The sequence below is a fragment of the Schistocerca serialis genome, chromosome 8 (assembly GCF_023864345.2).
Source record: "Schistocerca serialis cubense isolate TAMUIC-IGC-003099 chromosome 8, iqSchSeri2.2, whole genome shotgun sequence".
Lineage (NCBI taxonomy): Eukaryota > Metazoa > Arthropoda > Insecta > Orthoptera > Acrididae > Schistocerca > Schistocerca serialis.
This window is the reverse complement of record NC_064645.1, coordinates 52004055-52031083: the sequence shown is the minus strand read 5'-3', so window position 1 is coordinate 52031083 and position 27029 is coordinate 52004055. Positions and strand designations below refer to the sequence as shown.

At 41.4% G+C, this 27029-nt stretch overlaps 2 protein-coding genes across 2 annotated transcripts in view; one reads left to right on the top strand and one right to left on the bottom strand.

Moving 5' to 3' along the window:
- LOC126416137 (glia maturation factor beta) overlaps window positions 1–10209 on the top strand; it is a 37490-nt gene extending 27281 nt beyond the window's left edge. Inside the window, exon 5 of the mRNA XM_050083678.1 lies at window positions 9768–10209. Within this exon, the coding sequence (XP_049939635.1) occupies window positions 9768–9907 (140 nt within the window). The 3' untranslated portion in view covers window positions 9908–10209. The remainder of the gene's footprint in view (window positions 1–9767) is intronic.
- Window positions 9919–27029, bottom strand: part of LOC126416136 (protein cornichon) — an 85580-nt gene continuing 68469 nt past the window's right edge. Inside the window, exon 5 of the mRNA XM_050083677.1 lies at window positions 9919–10208. Within this exon, the coding sequence (XP_049939634.1) occupies window positions 10181–10208 (28 nt within the window). The 3' untranslated portion in view covers window positions 9919–10180. The remainder of the gene's footprint in view (window positions 10209–27029) is intronic.

The window sequence follows — 27029 nt, the reverse complement described above, 5'->3', positions numbered from 1 at the left end:
TATTTGTACAGAACAGTACTTTTTCTTCATTTCAATATAATCCTCTTGAACATTTTGTTCCAATGGGCTAAAAGCTTTTTCATTGTGACTGCAAAGAACTCTATCTTGATGTTTGAACCAATTTTCCACAAACTTTTTCACCTCCTCAGTTGTCCTGGAACCTCTTCCCAGGTAATGCCCCCTTCAGTGCACCAAACAAATGGAAATCACTAGGTGCTAAATCAGGACTGTAAGGGGTATGAGGCAGTATTTTCCAGCCCATTTTGTCGATGGTTTCATGGGCTTGTTGAGCAATGTGAGGATGTGTGTTGTCTTGCTGGAGAATCATACCTCTCCTCTGAGACCCACGATGTCTCTCCCTCATGGCTGGCTTCACCTTGTTTAAAAGCAAATCCAAGTAGCATTGGCTGTTCATTGTATGCTGCTCTTTGAGATAATCACAAAAAAACTAGACCTTCAGCATCCCAAAACACTGTCAACATGACTTTTCCTGCTTGGGTTTTTAACTTTTTCTTGACAGGTGAGTTGGTGTGCTTCCACTCCATGCTTTGTCTTTTTTATTCTGGCTTATAATAGTGATCCCAATTTTCAACACAAGTTAAAATTTTGTTAAGGAAGTGCTCATCTTCTCTTTCATAATGTTCCTTTAACTCTGTGCACACTCTCAACCTTGTTTCCTTGTGTAGCCGTGTTAACTCCTTTGGGACTTATCTTGCACGTTTTGTGGTACTTCAGCTTGTTACAGATAATGTTATGAACTGTACCAGTACTAACATGAAACTTATCAACTATAATTTCCACAGTCACACAGCAGTCAGCTCGAACAATGTCATCAATTCGACTTTCAAGTGACGGAGTTGAAACTGCTAACGGATGGCCAGAACAGTGTTCGTCAGTCATTGAGTCGCGATCATTTTTGAACTGCTCTACCCACTTGTAAAAATTTACACGATTCAAACAACAGTCACCATAAACTTTAGATGTCTTACACTTCATATTCACTGGTTTCTCGCCATCAGCAAGTAAACAATGAATAATGAAATGTTGTTCAACTAATGTGGACATTTCAAGTGGACTCACCATCCTGAAATGTATTTTTGAGATTATAAACAAAACAATGTTGATACATCAGCTGATCAGGGCTCATCCCTGTGATGCCAACTTAAAACCATAGAAGTAAGAAACTTGCCCTACTAACAGTTTTTTCCCCAGACCATTTTGTCTCTCTTAATTACTGAATGACCCTTGTAGTTCCTCCATAACAGGTGTACCTTGCACAACACTTGTAGTGTTATCTTCACAATGAATGAACACAAGTTTAATGATAAATTTATTTGTGTCACACAGTAATTTCATAGATGCTCAACAAACTCCAGTGATAGGTACCCTTATTTGAAGGACTGTAAAAGATTCTGTTTTCCTTTTGAAACATACCATGCAGCAAACAACCATAGAATCAGAGAAATTACGATATAACAGAAGCACAGTGGCAGCCTGTTTTCTTGTGTGACATGTAAGGGTGGAACTGGGGGGGAGGATTGGATTTCAGATTTTCATAGTTTTTCTTTTCTTAAGCATACTTTAAATATAATTTTTCACCGGAAGTGTTTTACTTTACCGGTAAATCATCTGGTAGACCATATCATGAATGTTTTTCTTAACATTCTTAATTTGGAACAAAAAAAAACAATTTTTGACAAAATAAGGTACTTGAATAGGTAAAAAAACCTACTCACCAAGCGGCAGCAGAACACTCATAATGGTCTGTGTGTGTGTGTGTGTGTGTTTTTCTGCCGCCACTTGATGAGTAGATTTTTTTATCTATCCAATTACCTTATTCTTAATTTGGAGTAACTTAAGACAGAAATGCTAAATAAAATGTGTTACTTACATAACAGCTGCTGCAGAAGATGGCCATCTTGCATCACTATGAACTCTAATATTTTGTTGAATCTTTCATCTGGTATATCCCAAATCAATAAATGAGCAGGCTTGAAATAAAGCACAGTTCTGTTTTCTGACTTCATATCACTTAATTAAACATTAATTCTGTGGTAATACATCACAGAAATAGTTGGCACTTGATAGCTGTCTTCCTTTTTGTACAATATTTCCTCCACTGCAACCTGTGAGCGCACACTTCTCTGGAACATGACACGTTGTCGTCATTGTTCCTTTACAATACTTACACCTTTTACCTGTATAGTGTTACTCGAGCTATGTAACTGGCCATGGTTCCAAGCATCATGAATATAGAAGTTGTACACCTACTATTGTCATTTGAATTATAAATATCGTATGTCCTAGTGGGGAAAATTAACTGTTCTGCAGCTGTATAGCTTGGAAAGCAGACCATTATTCAAAAAATACTAAGAAATGAACCTTCAAAATTAGTTTTCTGTTACTCTGGCAGTACAATTTTTGCAGACTAACAAACCTAGATAAATATACAGATGTGCGATACCTCAAAGAGAAACTCAAAATGGCAGGGTTCATCCAAGGAGAATAGGAAAGCAAAAACAGAAATGCTGAATTTCGTTTTCAAATGTTTATTTGCTAAGGAAGATGCAGGATTACTGCCTCAGTTTAATTCATGTAACACTGAAAAGGTGAGTAAGGTGAGTGATGTAGATATTAATGCCACAGCATTGAGAAACAGCTGAAGCCACTACCATATAACCAACAAGATTCCAGGGCCTGATGGAATACCATTAGATTTTATAAAGAATTTGCTGCTGTGCTGGGTCCAATTTAATTCATAATATACAGTAGCAGTATTATGGAAAGGATAGTTGCTACTCACCATATAGCAGATATGCTGATTAGAAAATAGTAACAAAGGAAAACAGCACTGGGTTAAGGATGGAAGAAAAGCCATCGGGCAAAATCAGACATTGGAAAAACCAGGATGGAATGTAACGATATTATGAAAAGGAGAGTTTCTACTTGCCAATTTATTTGTTTTCAGAGCTGAAAATGCGCGTGCCTGACCCCCCCCCCCCCCCTCCCCCATAGTGCGCTGGCTGACTGGGCCAGGCTATTGCGGCATAATTGCAGCTCAACTACAGGTGAGCGTTTTATCAGCTGGAGTGAGCAAAAGGAAAAAGGAAGCAGGTAGTAGGAGGGTGGGTTAGGGAAGGGCGGCTGACAGGTGGTAGGAAGGGGCAACTGGTGTATGGAAAAAAATGCGGGAAAGAGAGGCAGCAAGTGCACTGAATAGGGATGTGCCATGAGTAACAGCACAAAATGATTCAGAGTGCAGTGGCTTGGATTGTATTGTATTGGGAGACAGAACAGAGGAAGAAGAGATTGCAGCAAAGATGCAGATGAAGGGTGCGGGATGAGTGATGTTAGTTGGGTGTGGAGGAGAGGGTTTGCAGATACTGGGGCCAGGACAATTATAGGATCAATAGATTTGTTGCAAAGACAGTTCCCATCTACATAATTCCGCAAATCTGGTTTAGGGGGAGGGGGGGGGGGAGTCAGATAGCCCAGAATGTGAAGCAGTGACCATGCTGTGCTCAGCTGCCTGTTTAACCTTGTATTGTCAACTCTGCTCTTGGTCACGGTTTGCCAGAGGCAATTTAGCCCCGTGGACAGCTGGTTGGTGGTCTTGCCCACATAAAACACTGTGTAGAAACTGCAGCAGAATTGGTATATGATATGACTTTTCATAGATCGCACTGCCTCTGATAGGATAGGATAAGCCTGTGTCGGGACTAGAGTAGGATGTGCTGAGTAGTTACAGCAGGCAGGTCTTCCACAGGTGTATGACCCATGTGGCAGTGGGCTGGAAGTAGGTGTCACATAATAATGTACTAGGATATTGCATAGATTGGGTGGGTGGAAGAATACAATGTCAGGATTAAAGATGTGCTTCCGGGTGTTCTAAAGATTTATTGTTTCCATTTTATGCTCAATATATCAACAACAAATTCAGCTGTCTTCTTCAGGTGCTAAGATATGCTGTTATGGGCACTTGTTGCTGAGACTCCAACCAGATTGTGAATTATTGTTGGTCTCTCAGTGATGTGTATAGCCAAGTTCAATTCCTTATGCCCGTTATGCACTTCAGTGCTCTTTTGTTTTTCAGAGTTGAAATATTGCACATAACATGGAAAAAAACAACTTGGCTGAACACGAGAGATCTTACTACTTTGGGAGTGATGGGAAGCAAAGGGAGTTTGCTGTTTCTCTTTTCTGGGCATGATAAGTAGTTAAGGTCTGGTGAAGGATATTGTTCAGTTTTTCCAGTCTGGGATCATACTCAGTGATGAGGGGTTGCTACTTTGAAGCTGGTTCTTAGGGATGGTCAGAGAATTTGAAGCATGTGTGGACATGGCATAGGAAATCTGTTTGTGGACCATGTTCGTGAAGGTCTTAGAGCTTTACCATACATTGAAAGGGGATTGTTTGTCACTGCAGATGTGCTGTCCATTGGTTGCCTGACTATGGGTGTTATTTTTTTTGTGTGGAAGGAATGAAAGCTATCAAAATGCTTAATATGGGCAGAGGGATAGACAGTGGAGCCATTTGAGATAAGGAAGTCAACATCCAGGAAAGTTGGACTGAGGAGAACCAGATGGAGTGGATGGGAGAGAAGGTGTTAAGGCTGTGGAAGAATGAGGATAGGATATCTTGGTCCCGAGTTCAGCTCAGGAACATATCATCAATGAACCTGGACGAGACAAAGGATTTGGGATTTTGAGTAGTCTGCAAAGTTTCTTTTAGTTGGCCCATAAAGAGGTTGGCATGGCAGGATGCTATGTAGGTGCTTATTGCTGTACCGCATATATATCTACCCCTTAACAGGGAAGTAGCTATGTGTGAGGATGTAGTTAGTTACATGTATAAGAAATGAAGCGGTGGGTTTGGAGTTGGGACGTTGAGATATTTGGTGTTTGAAGGTGGCAAGGTTGTGAGCATGGGGAATGTTGGTGGTAATGGGGTGGCAGTAGTTGAGAGCTGATGAAAGAAGTGGTTCATGTCTTTAATATGCTATGGGCATGTGATTGGAAGTGCTGCTCAACAACAGAGATTCTTTCATTGGGAGCACAAAAACGTGCTGCAATGGGGCATCCATGATTGTTGGGTTTATATTTGGGAAGCATGTAGGAGGTTAGTGTTACATACTTATTAGGGTTAGGAGGGATATGAATTCGGGGGAGAGATCCTGGGATCCAATTAAGGATTTGAGAAGGCATTGGAGGTTAAGCTGAAGTTTGTGATGGGACCACTATGGCTATGAAGGAGTAACATAGTTGGTTGTTGCCTTCTGCCACGTGATCACTGCAGTTCATCATTGACAGTGATACAGCCTTTGTCCATACAAAGAATGATAAAATCGAGGCCTGTCTTGGATGTTATGAATGGCTGTTCTTTCACCCATTTCAAGCCTTATTGTCCTGGGAAGGGAGGACCTAGAAAGGGTGAGGGCAAGTTGATATAAAGCATTTGTGGAAGGTAAACAGGGAGTGTTTAAGTGGGAATGAGACAGTGTCACAGTTGGTTGGTGTTGGGATTTGGATGGCACTGGTTGGCAGGATTGGTGACAAAAAAAATATTTGCACTGTAGGAATCAGGAGGAGAGATTTCTGACAACTACAGTTTGATTGAACTTGTGCGGGGGTGTGGAAGGTGAGCCCTTTGGACTGAAACATCCTTCACTAACTGTCAACCACACTGACCCCTTTACCATATGGATCCCATACTCCAGCACTGTTGACATCACCTCCCTATATGCCAACAACCACCATGCTCCTGGTCTTGCTGCTATCGATCGCTACCTCTCCCGTATCCTTATGACTCCAAGCCCACCTTATACATCTAACTACACCCTTGTGCATAACCACTTATTCTTTGAGGGTAGGATGTACAAATCTGTGGCTTGGTGATGGGCACCTGTAGGGCACTTTCTTAGCCAACCAAATACCCCAACCCCTTGTCTGATTCAGGATCATTGATATCTTCATGGCATGGACCCAGGGCTAAGACATCCTGTTCTCATTTTTCCACAGCCTCAGTACATTCTCTCCTCCTCAGCCCAATGTGTCATCTTCCTGAAAGTTGACCTCCACCTTGCTAATGGCTCTGACTGTACCTGTGTCCATATCAAGCCCATTAACTATCAACAGCAGCTATGTTTTAACAGCTGTCATTCCTTTCACACCAAAAAATCATTCCCATGTAGTGTGGCTATTCATCGACGGCAGATCTGCAGTGATAAGAAATACCCTTCCCAGATGTTGAAGGTTTCTCCCAGATGTTTTAGATTCACTTCACAGCTGTGTGATTTATGTTATACAGAATATTTACACTTTTAAGGCTCTTTCCATAATAATTTTAATTTTCAGTAATATCTTAATGTGTGTTAGATAGGTATGTACATAGAGAAAGTGTAAATTGTTTAGCTGTTGGATAAAGGCCCACACACACACACACACACACACACACACACACACACACACACACACACACACACGCGTACGTACCTGCCTCCTTTCCTTTCATCCAAAAGCTAAGCATTTTTCTGTGTGCACTGCCAACAACTAAAGTTTTCAAATGATACATGTGATCATTTTGAAATTGTATATTGAAATCTGTTAATTACTGTAGAACAGATTATTTTACCTCAGTATGTGTATAGGGAAGGCATGTGTCTAGAGACAAATTATTGTAACCAGTTCTCACTGTTCACACTGATAGGTTTAAACATCTTTAATTGAAGAATTAAGTTGCTAGAATGCCCCACATTGTTCAGAAGTTTGTAACCTACAATGTAATTTGGCAGTATAAATTCCTTTCCCTGGCGTTATTTTAATACAGATTCCATCAAAAATTACACTTAAAATTGAGATAATAAATTATTGTACTGTGGTTAGCTCAAACCAAAATAACAAATATTGTAGATATGAATCATGGATAATTTTTCTACTGCTGTGCCAATGCAGGTTGAATAATGCTGTACTGGTGGAATAACCAGGAAGGAATGCACAGGAGAGCAGTAAGGTGGCATTGCACCCTTAGCAAAATCCCATGCCTTTGGTGGTGTGCAATCTACAGCAAGAGGTTTGTGGCCCGTCAGGCAGCTGGTGAATGCTTTTTCACACTGCATACAACTTATTTTCCTGTAAATATTTTCTTCACTCTATGCTCGTATCTTTCAGAATGAGGTGGCGGTCAAAGTCTAGTACTTTCATGTTGCACTTCACGTGCATGCTGGAATTAATGGGCTTATCACTGAAAAAGCCAACATGCATTTAACTAACTGCAATTAAATTAATGTGGCATGAATGAGTCAACACTGCTGGTAATATACTTTGTAAGAGCACTCACCAGCATTCCAAACTTTTAGTAGTTATGAAGAGAAATATCAAGTGTATGTAGCACATCTATAACACTTGTGTTGTTTCTTACTATAGAGAGAATTTTCAAATAAAAGATCTGAAGTACCCCATAACCATGCAGTACTTAAATCAGAAGTCACCCGAAAGGACACACCAAAACATATTTCATGTGGCCATTTGGTGGTATGTTTATAAACAATTAGATTGAGTATGAAAGCACTATTCAACTCTACTGCCCCCTAGTCAGGGTGATTGACAGTTTAGAGAAAGTATGTATGTGCTGTTTTTCACATTCATTTCAGTCAACTGAAGATACTCCCACAAAACTCTCCATAAATCAAATAGAACACTATTTCAGAAATCTTATTTTAATGCTTTTCACCTAAAATCCCTATTTTGGTATTAAACGGTGTCTGATTCACTCCAACATTGCTGCAGTGCCAGTACAGTGCATTTGGGATGAGCATTAGTTAGCTCTAAACTAGAAATTTGTTCAATTATCAGAGTTACTGGATATTTTCATGAGAAATATAGAAGCAAACAAAAATGTTTAACAGTTACGGATTACTAACATACATTCGTGTTAAAATAATCTGAATTTGGGACCAGCCAAAGAGGGCAAAGATGTGTGACCTGTTTCAGAGGTATGTTGGGAGAGATTCCAGAGGAAGTGACATTGTAAAGAAAACTGTCTTGAAAACAATTTCCAAGCTTTTTTAAATGGGAAATGTGGAACTTTTAGTATACATTACAGACACATTTCAAACATAGTATTTATATTCAGTTTACACCCCCCACCCCCAATAGAACAGAAGGAAAAAGACCAATGTCTAGGTGGTGGAGGAAATTGACTGCTACTGTGGTTCCTTCAGCATCTTGGCAACCAACTGAAGTGATTTAGGGAATCTATATTAGGATGGTCAGGTGAGTATTTGAAGCCACTGCACATAGAGGGACAATGACACACACACACACACACACACACACACACACACACAGTGAATCCCTAACATCTGAAATGCAGAGCTCATTTGTGAAGCCAAAGCAGGAACTAGCAATGGAAAAATGCACAGGTGTTGATGGCAACTGAATTGAAACCTTGTTTACTATGTTAAGAGAATAGTTACCATCTTGTAAACTTTTTATATCTTTCCAATTCAGGTCGCAAAAACAGTGTCATTGCTGACCTTGATACATCAAAATGATGCATGCAGGACAGAAGTAACACAATGTCATCACGTGTGCCTTTCCTAGACTTGCGCTGTACTTTTTGTAACATATTCAAATCGTTTGACGATTAACTTCTAATAGGTTGAAACCTTGTATCCATCTGTGCTGATAATGAAGTGAAATCTAATTCTTAGTAGAATTAACAAGTAATCAAATCTTTCTGTGTACATTCATTATGGGCAAAGTATTCAGAATTTCACTAAAGAGAATAGAGGATCATTAAAGTAACAGGGTTTGTATGCATGACAAGATGCAAATTTTAATAGTACTTATGACATACACATTCTGTAATTATCTGAAGCATGTGTGCATGTTTCGTACTCCTTTATGAATTTTGTTTTCATATTTTGGAATTTCCGCATTAAACACACAATGTTTATGAGATATTTCTCCCCATCGTAAGACCCGAGTTACTGTGGCAATTCTATTTACTTGTAAACCACTTAAATACTGTATATATACTCTCATTTTATGCTGTGGAAATATCTATGCAGAATGAGAGCAAAGAAACATATGATCCTCAGCACTTCATTATGTCAGCGAGAGAAAATGGCTGACAGAATAACTTAAATTCCTTTGCAATTCAAATGTTCATTTACACTTTCATACCTTTTTTTTTTTTTAATTTCCTGATGTCAATAGATAATTTCATCATACCCTGGTACAATAATGTTTAAGAATGAAAAAACAAGAATTATGGGTTTTAACATGAAAAACAAATTCTTTGTGTATATATTTTTAAATATTCATACTAACATTTGCATCACACTAAAGATTTCTTTCCAAAATAAATGGTTTTTTGAAAACTTTCTTGTGCTGTGTGTATTGCATTTTATAACAGTAAATATTAATTATTTAGCAGGAACATAATCTGAACTGACTTTGAAACATATTTTATCATGCTGATAAATGAATTACCCATCTCACTACAGCTTGAGCAAAATTTAAGGGCTGACTAATGCAAAGATAATATTTTGTCACAGAATACAGTATGATCCAAGTTTTAAATGTACATTTCAGCAAAGTTTTTTTTTACAAGTATTTTGAAAGACAAGAAAGAAGGTGTGTTCATGTTGAAAACAAAAACTGTTTCTTCAATAAATTACAATTCTACTGGGAACATTAAAGATTTAATATTGTATTAATTGTAGCTGATGTGATTGAAAGGTAATAAACAATTTTCACTTTCAGATAGCCAAATGGAGTTGCAGATAATGTACGCTGGCACGAAATTGGCTCTGCAAAAGGAAGCTGACCTGACTCGCGTTTATGAGGTCCGCGAGCTTGATGAATTAACAGAGGAGTGGCTGCAGGAAAAGCTCAGCAAGTGAAAGCCACAGCATAATTATAAAAACTGTTTATATTAAAGTTCATTAATCTACAGTATTTTGTACAAATCACATCTAAAAAATGGAGCTGACCAGTTACATGCAAATAAGATAACAGCCAAGTTTTTATGAATAGTGGTGAAACACTCCCATTCTGCTACTTAGGAGATATTTGCAACACTGTGATGTATGAGCACACAAACACACACAGTTGTCCATGACTATAATTGTGACCAGAGGTAATGAATACTGTATGCACAGGCTCCCAGCTGCAGTTTAGTTTGATATGAGGGAGTAGATCATGCTGCAACAAAAGAAAACAAATTATTACTGAATAAATCTTTTAGAATGGAGAGACCTTGTTACGTTCACAACTCTCCTAAGAAATAATGAAAGGAAAATGCAGCTTTCTTTCGTTTACAAATATTTAAATATTTTTTTCCACTTTCAAACTACTGCTTGATATGTAACTTTACCTGACCCAGTTAACTGGTACAGCAATTTCCACTGCAGATTTAAATAGCTGCTAAACAAAATCTGTATTCAAATGTACACAATAAGAGCATTAACAATTTTTATTGCAAGTTTCATAACGTGCCTCACTATAGGTACTTCCACAGTATACACATCTATTGTCTTTTGTAGCACAAATATTAACTCTGAACTGAGTTGTAAACAGAAAAGTACAAAATAATGATTTATACATTGTTTTGAATGTATTTATGATTGTTATTTTCATCAATAAAGGGACCAAAGGACAAGTTGCATTTAATTTTGTAGTTCTCATCCATCCATTTCCGGGATAATTTGTCACTGAAATACAAATTCTGTAAAACAGGAACTTCTATATGAAAAGGAAAGTTGCTACTCACCATGTAGCGAGGACGCTCAGTCGCAGATAGGTGCAACAAAAAGAGTGTCACAAAGCCTTTGGCCAGTAAGGCCTTTGTCAAAAATAGACTACAGACATGACAGTAATCTCCAATCTCAGGCAACTGGGGCCACACTGAGCAGCAGCACCAGTGCATGATAGGACTGGCGACCGGGGTTAGTATGGTAGGGGTTGCGGACAATGAAGTGCTGCAGGTTAGACGGAGGGCAGGCGAGAGGTTGGGAAGGGGAGGGTTAGCGGGAAAGGAGAGAAGTAAAAATACTGGGTGCGATGGTGGAATGAGGGCGGTGTAGTACTGGACTGCTAACAGGGAAGGGGAAGAATGGGAGAGGACAATGACTAATGACGGTTGAGGCCAGGAGGCTTATGGGAATATAGGATATTTGCAGGGAAAGTTGCCACCTACACAATTCAGAAAAACTGGTGTTGGTGGGAAGGATCCATATGGTACAGGCTGTGAAGCAGTCATTGAAATGAAGGATGTTATGTTTGGCAGCATGCTCAGCAATTGTGCAGTCCAGCTGTTACTTGGCCACAGTTTGTCGGTGGCTGTACTTTCACACAGACAGCTTGTTGGCTGTCATGCCCATGTAGAATGCAGCACAGTGGTTGCAGCTCAGCTTGTAGATCACATGACTGGTTTCACAGGTAGCCCTACCAGTGATGGGATAGGTGATGTTTGTGACCGAACTGGAGTAATTGGTGGTGGGAGGATGTATGGGACAGGTTTTGCATCTAGTTCTATTACAGGGGTACGAGCCATGAGATAGAGGGTTGTGTAGGGATGGATGAGTATATTGTGTAGGTTCGGCGGATAGCGGAATACCAGTGTGGGAGGGGCGGGAAGGATAGTGGGCAGGACATTTCCCATTTCGGAGCACAACAAGAGGTAGTCGAAATCCTGGCAGAGAATGGAATTCAGTTGCTCTGGGACAACAAAAAGACTGTAACAAATAGAGGTCTAAATTACCTTCTCTGCTAGGGTTTTGACGACCTTTCATCGTGCCCTGAAATGAGAAATGTCTTGCCCACTATCCTTCCCACCTCTCCCACAATGATATTCCACCGTCCACCAAACCTACAGAATATACCCATCTATCCCCACACAACCCCTTCTCCCAACCCCTTACCTCATGGCTCACACCCCTGTAATAGTCCTAGATTCAAGACCTGCCCTACACATCCACCAACCCATCACCTACTTCAGTCCGGTCACAAAGATCACCTACCCCACCAAAGGCAGGGCTTCCTGTGAAACTAGTCATGTGATCTACAAGCTAAGCTGCAACCACTGTGCTGCATTCTACATGGGCATGACAGCCAACAAGCTGTCTGTGTGAAAGTACAGCCACCGACAAACTGTGGCCAAGAAACAGCTGGACTGCACAATTACTGAGCATGCTGCCAAACATAACATCCTTCATTTCAATGACTGCTTCACAGCCTGTGCCATATGGATGCTTCCCACCAATGCCAGATTTTCTCAACTGCACAGGCGAGAACTCTCCCTGTGATATATCCTAGGTTCCTGTAACCCTCCTGGCCTTAACCTTTGTTAGTCATTGTCCTCACCCATCCAGCCCATTTCCCATACCTATTCCAGCACTACACAGCCCTCATTTACTTCTCTCTTTTTCTACTAACCCCCACTCCCCCTCATCCCACCTCTCATCTGTTCTCTGCCTAACCTGCAACACTTTAGTGTCTGCTATTCCTGCCCTACTATCCCTCCCTCTCCCCACCCCAGCCTCCTCATCACCACCCAGTCGTCACTCTCATGCTGGTGTTGGTGCTGCTGCTTGCTGTGTTGCCTCAGATTGCAGTTGTGTGTGTTAATTGAGTCTCTGTGTGTTTGCGTGTCTGTCATTTATTATTGACCAAGGCCTTACTGGCCAGAAGCTTTGTGACAGTATTTTGTTGTGCCTATCTGCGACTAAGTATCTCCACTATATGGTGAGTAGCAACTTTCTTTTTCATAATGTACTTATAATTGGAAGTTTTTATACATACAAGTTTTAATGCATATGCAATATTCTTACCAGATGTTGCTTTCTTTTGCCAATGAATCATTGCAAGATAATAAAATCTATATATATTTATAATGTCATCTGCCCTGTTGTCTGTATGTGAATACTGATCTTGGTAACTAATCTAGGAATTTTGACAAGGTATTCACTAATAGAGACTGAGTCATGAAGAACATTTGCACAGATAATTTATAATGACCATACAAGACAAGTTGTTTGGTCATAGATACTCAGTGTGACACTAGCGTGTCTCACTCGTTTGTAAACTATTTGTGAGCCTAGCTCTTACAAAGATAAAATGAAGCAAATAAATTCAGTCAAAAACTAGTCACTGCTTACTCTCAAGCTAAAACTAAACCCCGCCCGAACAGACCATGTAGGCCCAATGGTATCGACTGGCCACCGTGTCATCTTCAGCCCACTAGTGTCACTTAAAGTGGATATGGAGGGGCATATGGTCAGGACACGGCACTCCTGTCCATATGTCAGTTTATGAGACCAGAGCCACTACTTCTCAACTGAGTAGCTGCTCATTTTTCCTCACAGGGGCTGAGTGCACCCCACTTGCCAACAGTGCTTGGCACACCATGTAGTCACCCATCCAAGGTCTAGCCGAGCACCCAACAGCGCTTAACTTCAGTGATCTGATGGGGAAACTGGTGTTACAACTGCAGCAAGGCCTTTGGCTTACTATCAAGCTGATTAACATAAAAACTGGAAGTACATTGCACAAACTTTGCATGGTGGCTCCTGCAAGTGTCACTTTTGGTGACTTGCACCAGTGCCTAGGGACATTCTTTTAGCTTTCTAGAAAACTGTGGCCATAACTTTTGCCTGATATAGTTTAGCATGCTTCCATCTTAAGAGTGTGTTGCTAAGTGGTATGCTCACACTACATTGTCTGCTGTTTTGATGTCAAATTAGCATACAAAATGCATGCTTTATTGCTTGGACTTTGACAACATGATTGAAATAATTCTGCAGAAGCAATCATCTGCTGACTTATAGTTTCAGAGAAATCTGCAGAAAGGATCATGAAAACTCTTATCACTAAAAGCCAATCTTGACAATGTAGGGAAAGACAGAGTGATTGACTGATAAATTGAGAGGATTTATGGGACCAAACGGTGAGGTCATTAGTCCTGAGATTCCAAACCTACTCGTGCAACAAGGAGGGTTTGCTAAAAATGGATGTATCCAGTTGGGAGGGGGGGTCAAAATTACAAAATAATGAAGTTAAAACACATACAATAAACTGCATAAAAGGTGAGACCAAATCTAAAAACCAGAAAAAAAAGTACGGCCTTTCCATGGAGGAGTGGTCATGGGGTTCCAGACAGAGAAGACATGAAGAGATCCCAACCACAACCACCCTGTCCCTGCTCCAGAAGGAAAGCAAAACCTTATATCTGGAAATAAAAACCACTTTCACAGAGGAAACTGAGGACCAGTTCAACCATCTGTGGATCATCTGCTAATATTAAAATTAAGGAATCTGGAAGACTATACTTAGCACGAAGGGCCAAAAGAAGGGAACATTCCACCAACATGCACACGGCATACAACAGTAGACTCTTTCCGAGAGAAAGCCAAGCTGCAGTAGACTCCTCGATTGTGCGGGGTGTGTTACTGTGAGCAGTAGCGCACCAGATGTAGATGTCATTCCAGTTTTGGGCAAAGTCTAGGCACCATCCAAGGGGCGGGGAGTGGGGGAGGGGGTAGGAGAGGTGTGAGGGAATACAAAGGGTGCATTCCAGTGAGTGGAGATGGAGATCCCGACCAGGGGAAGTGAGACATATTCCAATCGGCAATCCCACATACGGGCAGTTGTCAGGAGGGAGACATCCCTCATTTGCAATGAGGACAGGGACAGGGTGTACTGGATGATCAGGGAATTGGCGAATGATGACTGCATAAGAAGCCATTTGTTGGCGCTGTCGTATTTGTACAGGGAGCATGCCCGTTCTGCAAGAAGACTGTCAATGGGACTAATGCGAAAGGCAGAGTGGAAGGAGCAGCTGAGCCATAAACCTCACTACCATAATCTAGTCTGGACAAGACCAGAGCATGGTAAAGATAGAGAAGAGGGCTGTAGTCTGCACCCCAAGATGTGTGGGCCAGGAGGTGGAGAGCATTAAGCTTCCACATACATCTTGTCTTTAGGTGGTGAATATGGGGCAGCCACATCAGCTTTTTATCAAAAGTAAGTCAGAAGAAATGAGACTGTACTACAACAATGAGGACCTGTTTGCTTAAGCAGAGGTCATGGTCGGGGTGTACTGTAGGTCGATGACATAAATGCATAACTTATGTTTTGGAGGGACAAGACTGGAACCTATGGGAGATTGCCCACACAGAGGCCTGTCGGATAGTGCCTTGGAGCCAGCACTCAGCAGATACTACCAAGTGGGAGCTGCACCAGATGCAAAAATCGTTGACATACAATGTCATGGTAACCTCAGGCCCAACAGAGGTTACGAGTCCGCTGGTGGTTATGAGGAATTGTGTGGCACTGAACAAAGAACCATGTGGGATACCATTCTCTCGAATTCAAGGGGTACTGAGTGAAGTGCCGCTTTGAACCCGGAAGAGGCGATGAGATAAAAACTTGCAGACAAAAATTGGAAGAGGACCAGAGAATCCCCAGTCATTGACAGTAACAACACTTTGATGGCGCTAAGCCGTGTCGTATGCCTTACGTAGGTCAAAGAAGACTGCAACAAGGTGCCAGCTGTTTGGAAACAGCACTCCAACAGGCTTTTACTATATGAGTAAATGGTCAGTTGGAGATTGTCCTTTCCCAGAAGTCACACTGATATGGGGACAAAAGGCCCCGAGATTCCAGTACCCAATATAATCTAGAGCAAACCATTCTCTCAAGCAATTTATAAAGTAAATTCCTCAGGCTAGTTGGGTGGTAGTTGCCGAGAAATGTTGGGTTCTTCCCAAGGATGGTAATAGCTAAACTGTCTCGCCATTGCGACCGGAAAGCACCTGCGAGCCAAATGCAGTTGAAGACACTAAGGAGACGCTGCCCCCGGGGAATGTCTTAAGTGTTGGAGCATCTGGTTGTGGATGGAATCTGGACCTGGGGCTGTGTTGTTTGGAGTAGTACAGGCCTGCAAGAATTTCCATTCAGTGAAGGGTTCACTGTAGGGTTCAGTGAGGTGCAGGTTGAAACAGAAGAGGGTCTGTTCAACTTAGCCCAGAAGGCTACAGAGCTTGGGCCAAACCTGTGATGAAGAGACATACATCCCCAGGGAGGAAATATAGCACTCCCAGCATTTCTTTTTACTCTGCTTAATAAAATAACAAGCCTTAGGATGGAGAGGCTTAAAAGCGAGGATGTTGGTCTGTGATGGTTGTCATTTAAATCGCTGCAGCACCTGTTGGCGGTCCTGGACAGTGACTGCTACATTCTTGGTCCATCACAGTACCAGTGAACAAGGGGGACCTGTGGATGGGGGGGGGGTGGGGGCGGGGGGGGGGGGGCGCAGTGCCAGCAGCAAGAAGAATAGCAGCCAAAGACGTCTTGCACAACCCACCAATGCAATTTGAGAGGGAGGTGTCTAAGTGCCCAGCAGACATATATAAAGGCCACTTGGCCCTGTGGAATGCCCAACACAGGGGACCTGTCTGCTTGGCAGCAGCAGTGGAATGATACGAATCACCAGAAAGTAATCACTGTCACAAAGATCATCATGGGATGGCCAATGTAGGGAAGTCAAGAGAGCAGGGGAGGTCATGAGTGGCACTGAAGTGGGTAGGGGAATCATCAGTGAGGAGAGACAAACCGAGGTCTGTAATAAGTTGGTCAATTAGGAAGCCCCTACCCATTGAAGTGGCACTACCCCCACAGTGGGGTGATTAAGTCCCCAAGGAGAATAAATGGCGGCGAGAGTTGCTGTACTTAGGTAGACAGTTCAACATAACGAAGTGACCTACCTGGAAGGAGGTAGACACTGCAAATGGTGATTGCTAGAGTTGTTTGCACTCTAACCACTATTACTTCCAGGTTGTTATGAAGGGGGATCCAGTCACTAAGGACATTGGCGTGAATCAAAGTGCAGACCCCACCAGATAACCACAAAATGTTGGGGAGTGGTCATCACGGAAGTGCGTTTCTTGAAGAGGAAGACAAAATGTGGAATAGGAGGAAACAAGAAGTTATATTTCCGGTAGGCGATGATAGTATCTGTTGCAATTCCACTGGATGACTGTGTGGCGAGAGTTCAGGTTAGATATAAAGAAGCCAAGAGGAGGTCAAGTCACTCGGTCAGTGGTCATCACCGACAAGGATGGAGTGACATCCATAAATAAGATGCCAGATTCACATTGGGAGGGGGGAGGGGGTATCGAGGAGACCTTGTCTTGGGACTTATGTTTGTTCTTCTTCTTCACTTTCGGAAGTGAAGGAGGGCAGGGCACAGAGCGAGTACAGGCGTCTGCAAGATCTGGAACCGAAAGACAGCAAGTGACCTTAGGGTGCACAGATGGTGCTTCTAGTGGCCGAGCTGTGGTAGAAGGCTTCCGGCCTGAGAGACGCCAGGGAGAGTGGTCCTGGTGGGGAGCCCCATCACCAGCAGGAGCAGGTGCCGAAGACGGGGGGGGGGGGGGGGGGGGGGGGGCACTTCTTTCTTGTAAGTGGGACAATCCGGCAAACAAGGGGAGTGGTGGTCATGACAATTGACACCATACAGGTGGCGGAACACGGGGGCTTCCTTTATGGAGTGAGTACCCACAGTCACCACACAGAGTGTCTGCCATACAACGGAAAGACATATGACCAAAACGCAAGCACCGAAAGCACCTCATGGGTAATGGGACATACAGCTTCACGTCACATCTGTGGCATGTAACCTTGACCTTCTCTGACAGGGTATCCCACTTGAAAGCCAGAATGAAGGCATCAGTAATGGTACGGTTGTCTTTGCGACCCTTCTGCACACGTCAAACACAATGAATGCTGTGTCACTCCAGATAAACCCAGAGTTCCTCATCAGTTTGCAGGATGATGTCCAATGAAAAATCACTCCCTGGACCATATTCAGAGATTGGTGAGGGGTAACAGACACTGGAACATTGCCGAGACACTCACAAGCACGAAGAGCTGCAGGTTGGGTGGCAGAAGACACTTTGGTCAACAGGGAGCCTCACTGCATCTTATCGAGAGACTCTACTTCACCAAACTTGTACTCGATATTCTCCACAAAAAAACAATGGCTTTGTGGTGGTGAATGTGCCCCATCCGTCCCAGTACAGACAAGGTAGCATCTCAAGACGGCGAGCCTAGCCCTCTTCCACAGTGTAGCCAGGGAAGGGAAGGCTGCTGGGGCATATGAAGCAGCATTCCGTGATCCTTAAACATATAGAGAGACGGCTGTTGAGAATGGCCAGATTTTTGCAGCTTGATACACTTCACACACCAAGCATCTGCCCTGATACCACCTACTCTGCTCAGGGGCTCTCTCCATGGGTGCCACCCACCCACAGCAAGATTGGTTGGTTGGTTTTGGGGAAAGAGACCAAACAGCGAGGTCATTGGTCTCATCGGATTAGGGAAGGACAGGGAAGGAAGTCGGCCGTGCCCTTTCAGAGGAACCAGCCCGGCATTTGCCTGGAGCGATTTAGGGAAATCACGGAAAACCTAAATCAGGATGGCCGGACGCGGGATTGAACCGTCGTCCTCCCGAATGAGAGTCCAGTGTGCTAACCGCTGCGCCACCTCGCTCGGTCCCACAGCAAGGGCCACCTGGTACGATGCTACAGGAAGATAAGCAACCACTTTTGGCATACATGGGGAGGGACAGCTCAGGTATCAGTAGGGTGACCCTGGGTGTCAGGAGGCTTAACCAGATGGGTGAGTAACAGCCCCACCACATGGACTGACTACACGTTCTTGTGACCTAGCAGATAACAGGGGGATACGGCGGGGAAGGCAGGGGGAGAGGAGTCCACATTGTAGGTGCTAGGGAGGGGTTCTACCCCAAATAGCTCGAACCAAAAACAGAAAATTTAGAAGTGGAGGTCAACTCTCAAGCAGGGACCTAAACACCAAGACAGATGAAAGAGAATAGGCAGAAGGAACAGAAGTGCAAGCAAAACAGGGAACTAGGTGGATAGCAGGTCGATATAAATCAGAACACTGAGAAAGGGGAAAGAGGGGGCAATGGGGAAGAAGTGAGGACAGGGAGGGAGAGGAAAGGCAGCCAGGGAAGGACGACTGGGCTGCAATAGCTTGGGGCCCAGAGTGTGACAGGCACGAACTCAGGAAAGAACTGTGAGCGCCTGGGAAGGGGAAAGACAGATTGCTGCTTACTGTAAAGATTACATGTTAATCTGCAGATGGGCACAATTACAAGACACCTAAACTAACTTTTGGCTACAGCCTTCGCCAGAAAATGTGAAACACACACCATTCATTCACACCTCATGCACACATGACCGCCAACTCCAGCAGGCTGTGGTTGTGGCCGTGGCCAAAAGTTTATATGTAAGCGTCGTAATTGTGCCTGCATACAACTTAATGTGTTATCTTTATGGTAACTATCAATCTGTCTTTTCCTACATTGTTGATATTACTACCTGGAGTTTTCTTTGTTTAAAAGCCAAGTTTTCTACTTTTTATTAATTTTCTCTTCCAGTTCATTGCTACTACAGATGAGCGGTCACTTCTCTTTTCATTATATTTCTCCTTCCTCTCTCCACTACTGATATTAACTACTCAATCTATTCATTAGCCGAACTCTACAAAGACAAAACAAATTAAGTCAAAAACTACTGTATTTACCCAATTACATGCAGAGACTTTTTCCCAAATTTGTCATTCGAAAAACACAGGGTCATCTTATATTCATAGATTAAACCATTGCTGCTGAGGTCAACATTTTTACATTGTTTAAATAATTAATATGGAGGTCAAATGACACCTTGATTACTGAGGTTCCACAGAAATTTATTTTGAAGAATTCTGTCAGGTAGGTCGTAGCAAAGCTTTGGTTCTTACAGGCTCAAGATTTCCTGATGCACCAAAGTGCTGAATACAGTATCGACCTTGCTTGAACGATCACATGACAGTTGACTCATGGCTCTAGTGCAAGGGATGTACGAAAAGCTATAAACTAGCCATTACAACATTCTAATGCTCTACTTCAAAACTGACAGTTCTGTGACACACAGGAATGAACGGGCATTAAATTCTATCAATTTACAAACTTCTGTTGTATTTGATCAGGTTTGCAATAAAATTTCTTCTAAATGAATGAATATCATATACATACATTTATGCTGCTTTTTAAGCGAAGGCAACATTCAAAGGCAAAATGAAATGATCGTATGGCATTTATTGGCCGGGATATCCCCTTCGGGCTTTGGCAGTCGTATTGTAAGTCTCTTTAGCTGACCCGCTTCGTGACTTGTATGTCAATGATTATGAAAATGATGAAGGACACACAACAGCTGGTCCCATGCCAGGAATCCAACTCAGGCCCCCTTGCGTGGTAGGCGGTAATCCTACCACTGTGCTATGGAGATGGACACGGAAACTAATAATTTTCCAAAGTGTGTTTTGTTGCAAAAGACATATTTGGTCACTCTTCATGTATTAGAATACCAGGGAAAAACGTCACCAGCTTGTTAACCAGCTTTAGAACAAAATCTTGACATTCAGATGAAACAAGAAAGAAAATTAAACCAGAATTAAATGTGCAACAAATTAAATCAACTGCATTAAACCGACTGCAGTTGTTATTGCAAGAATAAATAGCAGTGGGAGAGGCCCATTGTGGAGATGACACCAACACACATCACTATATCGCAGGATCAGCAAAAGTTCGAGAATTGGACTGAATCATGATTGTGATTTTTATTTATTTATTAGCTACTGTTGTTGCGTATGATCTGCATCCTAAAAGATAGTGCTGTCCCTGTTTCACTACTGCTCAAGCATAGCAGTAGGGAAGGGTTGGAGGGGAAACAGTGATACTATCTTGGCTGAGAACTACAATGAGTGTGGGGAGGAGAGTGGTGAGTGCGCTGCTTCAGTCTAGATTGGGGCCAGTGGCGTACTTCAGAATTTTATGAAGCAACTCTGTCTATGATGGGAACTGTGGTGTCACCGCCAGACACCACACTTGCTAGGTGGTAGCCTTTAAATCGGCCGTGGTCCATTAGTATACGTAGGACCCGTGTGTCGCCACTGTCAGTGATTGCAGACCGAGCGCCACCACACGGCAGGTCTAGAGAGACGTCCTAGCACTCGCCCCAGTTGTACAGCCGACTTTGCTAGGAAAGGTTCACTGACAAATACGCTCTCATTTGCCGAGACGATAGTTAGCATAGCCTTCAGCTACGTCATTTGCTACGACCTAGCAAGGCGCCATTACCAGTTTATATTGAGATTATTATTTATGTACCGTCAAGAGCGATGTACACCAATTATGGATTAAAGTTAAGTATTCCAACAGCTACATACTTTATTTGCTAGACTCAAATCCTTTAACAGTTCCAGACCTCACGCCAGCCTGCGTGAGCTTAAGCGCGTGCCTTTCGGCTACCTACGAGTGGCTTGGCTGTCTTGCCAAGTCACTACAGGAACAATGGAGGTTGTGTCAGCTGCTGGTTCTACACAACCAGTAAGAAAGCAGTGGGCAGATGATATGGTTGGAAGCATGAGATATTGTAACATTCTCACACCAGTAAAGAAGCAACATCCACCATGTGTTAAAAAAAACCACACAGCTGGGTTCTCAGGCCCCACCATAACCATAACCTCAGTAATCACATCATATTCAAAAGAAATGTAAGATATTTATGACAACAAAGATTTAAGTTTTACAGCTGTCCTATTCAGATGACACCAATGACACTAAAAACATATACTAGAGACGACAGTAAAAAAACAGCCAGTGAAGATAATAATTAATTAAAATATTCCTTTTTGACATTTCTTTTTGTTTATTTTATTTCTCCTTTTATTGTCAAAATGTAGACAATGAAGCAGTGGCATAATTTTAGAACAGATGCATTTTTAACTTTTTAGGCAGATGTCTTACATTTATAAAAGTAGGAAATTTTGGTTACCGTATTTACTCGAATCTAAGCCGCACTTTTTTTCCGGTTTTTGTAATCCAAAAAACCGCCTGCGGCTTAGAATCGAGTGCAAAGTAAGCGGAAGTTCTGAAAAATGTTGGTAGGTGCCGCCACAACTAACTTCTGCTGTCGAAAATATGTAGGGCTACACAGGCTTGCTCTGCAGGCACAAAGATAAATACTGGCGCCAAAACCTCTGCGTAGTTAAAAAAAAAAAGTAAATACAAATTCCGTATTGTTCACCTTCGAATGTAGCAGCATTTCAATATACTAAAAAAATCCGGTTGGCAAGACTGTTTGGGGTTTTTGTCAATATAGCTAACTCTATGCTCTGAATTTTTTCCTACCTGTGAGAAGAGATGGTTGCTAATAGGAACTTTTATGAATTGTGAATCACATGCAGTATTCTCTTCACCATAAGAATAATACGAATATAAACATTTTGCGATGTATTCTTTCGTGTTTGCTGCTATTTAATTTAAATCCTATCTGCCTAATAAACTACGAAACTAGAGTGAGACAACAGCGAACGCGGAAGAATATACATATCATGTCATGTTTATATTCGTATTATTCTTATGGCTAATAGTGATACAGTCAGAAATGAAGCACAGCAATTGACTAGATTTTTAAATCTAAGATGACTAATTTCTGTGCAACTGTAATGTAATGTACTAAAGCGGCGTCCGCAAAGATTTTCAAGCGGGGAAAAATTTTCGCTAAACTCTCGTTCAGAACATCTTCTACCATACGCAATCTATTATTTGGTTCTTGTTGATCATTATCAAAGAAATCAGCAGTGTAAATAACAACAAATAGCAGTCTCTTGCCATTGTTTCGCTAATGAGACAATTCCTCTTTTTTTTAAAAAAAAAAAAAGCTGAGGTAGCGCGCAGAAAAGCAAACCATGCTGCGAGGGGCGACAGGCCGTGAACACGCACTATCAGAATGCGACAAACAATGCATCACACAGTACAGTAATGCATTTTCAGCTTAGAGTGACGTTAACATCTATAGCAAAGAAAATGGCACTTATCAGATCAAAGAAAAATAAGCAATCAATTCAAACCAGACGAAGCACGTGAAAAAGGAAGTGTACCCGTATCAATACGGACGGAGGGCCTGACGCATAGCAATGGCTACCTTGTAAAGCTTAACTGGCTTAACTGCTAAGCTTACGACTCGAACCAAACTACTGTAGTTGTGTCCTCATTCATTCGACCTAAATTGTGTCTCATATTAAAATGGACCAACTTCGTTTCGATTTGGAGGTGCGGCCTAAAACTTTTCTCTCCTCGTGAATTTCGAGTCTCAAATTTCAGGTGCGGCTTAGATTCGGGAGATTTTTTTTTTCCTTGATTTCGAGTCTCATTTTTCAGGTGCGGCTTAGATTCGAGTGCGGCTTAGATTCGAGTAAATACGGTAGTCAGAATATATTAAAAAGTTTCTGTCAAGGAGCCTCTTAAAAAAAATGAGAGTTTGTCTTATATTCAGGGTCATCTTATACTTGGGTAAATATGGTCTTTGGTTTGTACGCAGTACACATAGTAACTACACTGTAGAATTTATTTCACATTTTGTGAAATTTCCAACTGTTATAGCTTTAAGTTCACCAAAAGAATTGACGAACGCCCAGTTTTCAACCACCTGCATTACATAACTGGAGGTTTCTTTCCATGTAGCATACATAGAAGCAGAACAGTCACGAAACTAAAAAAGACCAAGAAAATGAAGAAGAAAGCAGGCCAAGAAAGGAAACCCTATTCAAGTCTTATGTTTGAAATGTTAAATCAATGCAATATTAATGCACCTAAAACTTACACGCAGGACACAGATATACAACAAAAAGACAGACACATGCAATGAAAACCAAAGTGGCTTTCTTTCTGTAAGCAGCAAAATGAAACGGTACAGAAAATCTATACAAAATGTGGAAAATTTACGTTTTAGGATATATCAGTTATCACAGAACTTTATATTGGTTTCTCTAGGTATTTTGTATAACACAGTGACTAAAACATTACAGTACCATGAATACGGTGTTCTGAAATTTCTTTCCATAACCATAAAAGTGGCTTTGTATATCTGAGGATTAATTATACAATGGAAAATCCAGGATCGAATGTAACAATATTATGACAAGGAGAGTTGCTACTCACCATATAGCGGAGATGCTGAGGCACAGGAAAAAGACTATCACAAATAATGCTTTCAGCCATTAAGGTCTTCGTCAACAACACGTAAGAGGAAGTTGACATTAGGAAGAACAAAACTAGAGTTATATGTTGTGGAGAATGGAATTTTAGATCCTTTAATCAGGTAGGTAGGTTACATAATTTTAAAATGGAAATAAATAGTTAGTTATATACACTGGGCATTAGTGAAATATGGTGGCAGGAAGAATAGGAATATCATCAGATATACGAGACAGGCCTCAGCACTCGGACTTCAAGAAGAATGTAATACTTGCAACAACAAAATAGGTGTTAATAATAGATGTGAATATTACCAAGCTATCAGTTTAATAAGTCACAGCTACAAAATACTGACATGAATTATCCACACAAGAATGAAAAACTGGTTGAACCTGACATCCAGAGAAAAGGGGGGGGGGTTGTTATTTTGTTGCTTGTTCCTACAACTTTTAAGAGAAAGCAGAAGGTAGGTTACAGAAAGGCATATCTACATTTAGAGCATATGTAGATTCAGAGAATGCTTCTTTTGACAATACTAATTTTTATATTTTGAAAGTAGCAGTCATAAAATATGGATAGCCACAGGTTATCTACAAATTGTACAGAAACAGGATGCAGTTGTACGAGATGAAAAGAAAGGTAAGGGGAAACAGTAGTTGAGAAGGGAATTGGATGGGGCTGTACATTACCCCCATTTGTATTCCTTTTATACACTGAGCAAGCTTTAAGGGAAACCAAGGAGAAATTAAGAAAGGAGATTAAAAGTTTAGGATGAGAAACAAAAACTTTGAAGTTGCTGATTAACTGTAATTCTGTCAGAGACTGCAAAGGACTTGGAAGAGCAGTTAAATGGAAAGAGTAGGATCTTGAGAAGAGGTTATATGACGAAAATCAACAAACGTACAATAAGGGTAGCGGTATTAAATCAGGCGATACTGACGAATGTCTCATAAAATGAGACACTAAAAGTAGCAGTTTTGATATTTGGGCAGCAAACTACCTGACAGTAGCCAATTATTGGATACAGGTTTCCCACTTTAGGCAAAACACTGTTTTTCTTGTTACCTAAACATATTTCAACACCCCCTTCCCATCAACAGTGGGTTTTCTGTAAACGGTGAACATATTTTATGTTTTAACTGATCTAACAAAGTGGGGCCTAAAGACATTTTTCTTCATTTTTCCTTACCTTGATTCCACTTTACAAGGTTTTTGCACGACCATCTGCAATGACAGCTTCTCATCTGCAAACCGAATGATGTAAACGTAAATTTTGTCAGCGAGTTAATAGCTCCCTCGAATTTTAAAAAATGTCGTGGCAAAATATTTTGCATATATATTTGTTGTAACTCATGTTTTGTTATTACATTTTATTCTTGTTTTACATTCTAAGAACTCTGCACATGCACATATTAAATTTACTTTGTATAATTTTGGTTTAACTAATACCTTTTCACTTTGCACAGTGCAGTGTAAATGATAATGTGTGTCCTAACCCCATCGACAGTCATTTGTTTCTGAACGAGTTTGGCACTGAATTTTTGTTTTACTTTTATCTCTCTCTATTTGCATGTGTGGGTTTTGCCTTTTCTTTAAAAATACTTTAATGTGTTGGAATTATATGCCTTTGGAGAGTGCAGTGTATTCATTTAAAACTTGTTTTCTTTCTGTATGTAGAAATTCTCTTCTACTGTTAGTTTGCGGTATAGGCTGTGGCTGGATTTCAGTATTTTTAAATCTTTTGCTGTTGTAATTGGGTGTTGGGTATGGGCTCTTAGTTGGTCAGCAAATGTGCTGTGGGTGCCGTTACTTTTTAGGAGTCTAAGGTGTTCTGAGTATCTTGTACTAAAATTCCTGCATGTTTGTTCTATGTACACTGTTTGGCAAGTGTTGCATGCGAGTTCATATATTCCTGATCTGTTGGATTTATCTGTGTTCTGAGTTTTTACTGTGTTGTGTTGTCTATTCTTAATCCTATTTGAAGTTGAAGTCCCTGCTTCTTCTATATGTTGCCTATTCTGTGGACAATTTTGCTGTTGTAAGTGAGTATGTGCCATTTGTGTGTGTGTGTGGGGGGGGGGGGGGGGGCAGGGCGGGGGGGGGCAGGCATGTGCTGTTGCACTGTTGCGTCTTGCATAGGGTCATTGTTTCTGTGGTGTGTACGGTTTCAGGTGTGTGTAGTGCATTAATTCCTTTTCTGTTCACAAATTTGTTTTTTTAATTTCTCTATCATATTGGGTCTTGTAACCCTTTTCCACTGCTATTTGTTTTATTGTGTTTAGCTCCTGTATGCAATTCTATTTGCTTATGAGTGTTCTGCTCAGTCTGTGGAGCATTATTCTGAAGCTCGCTTGCTTATGTGCCATTGTGTGGTTTCTGGATCTCAACATCCAACAAACAAACAATACTCATGACTTCACAACATTCAGGAAAGTGACAACCACAAGTACCACCATTCCCAATCTATCAAACCACCTGGTGGCACACAAGCAAGTAAGCTTCAGATTCATGCTCCAAAATATTGAACAGAACACCCACAAGGAAACAAATTACAGACAGGGGGTAAACACAATAAAACAAATAGCAGTGGAAAATGGTTACAAGACCAATATGATGGAGAAATTAAAGCAACAAATTTGTAAACAGAAAAGGAGCGAACACACACACACACACACACACACACACACACACACACACACACACACACACACACACACACACACACAGAGAGAGAGAGAGAGAGAGAGAGAGAGAGAGAGAGAGAGAGAGAGAAGTAAACAAAATTCAAATTCAGTGCCAAATTCACTCGGGAACAAATGAGTGCCGATGGGGTTAGGACACGCAACATCATTTACACCGTATCGTGCAAAGTGAAAAGGTATTTGTTAAACCAAAATTATACAAAGTAAATTTAATATGTG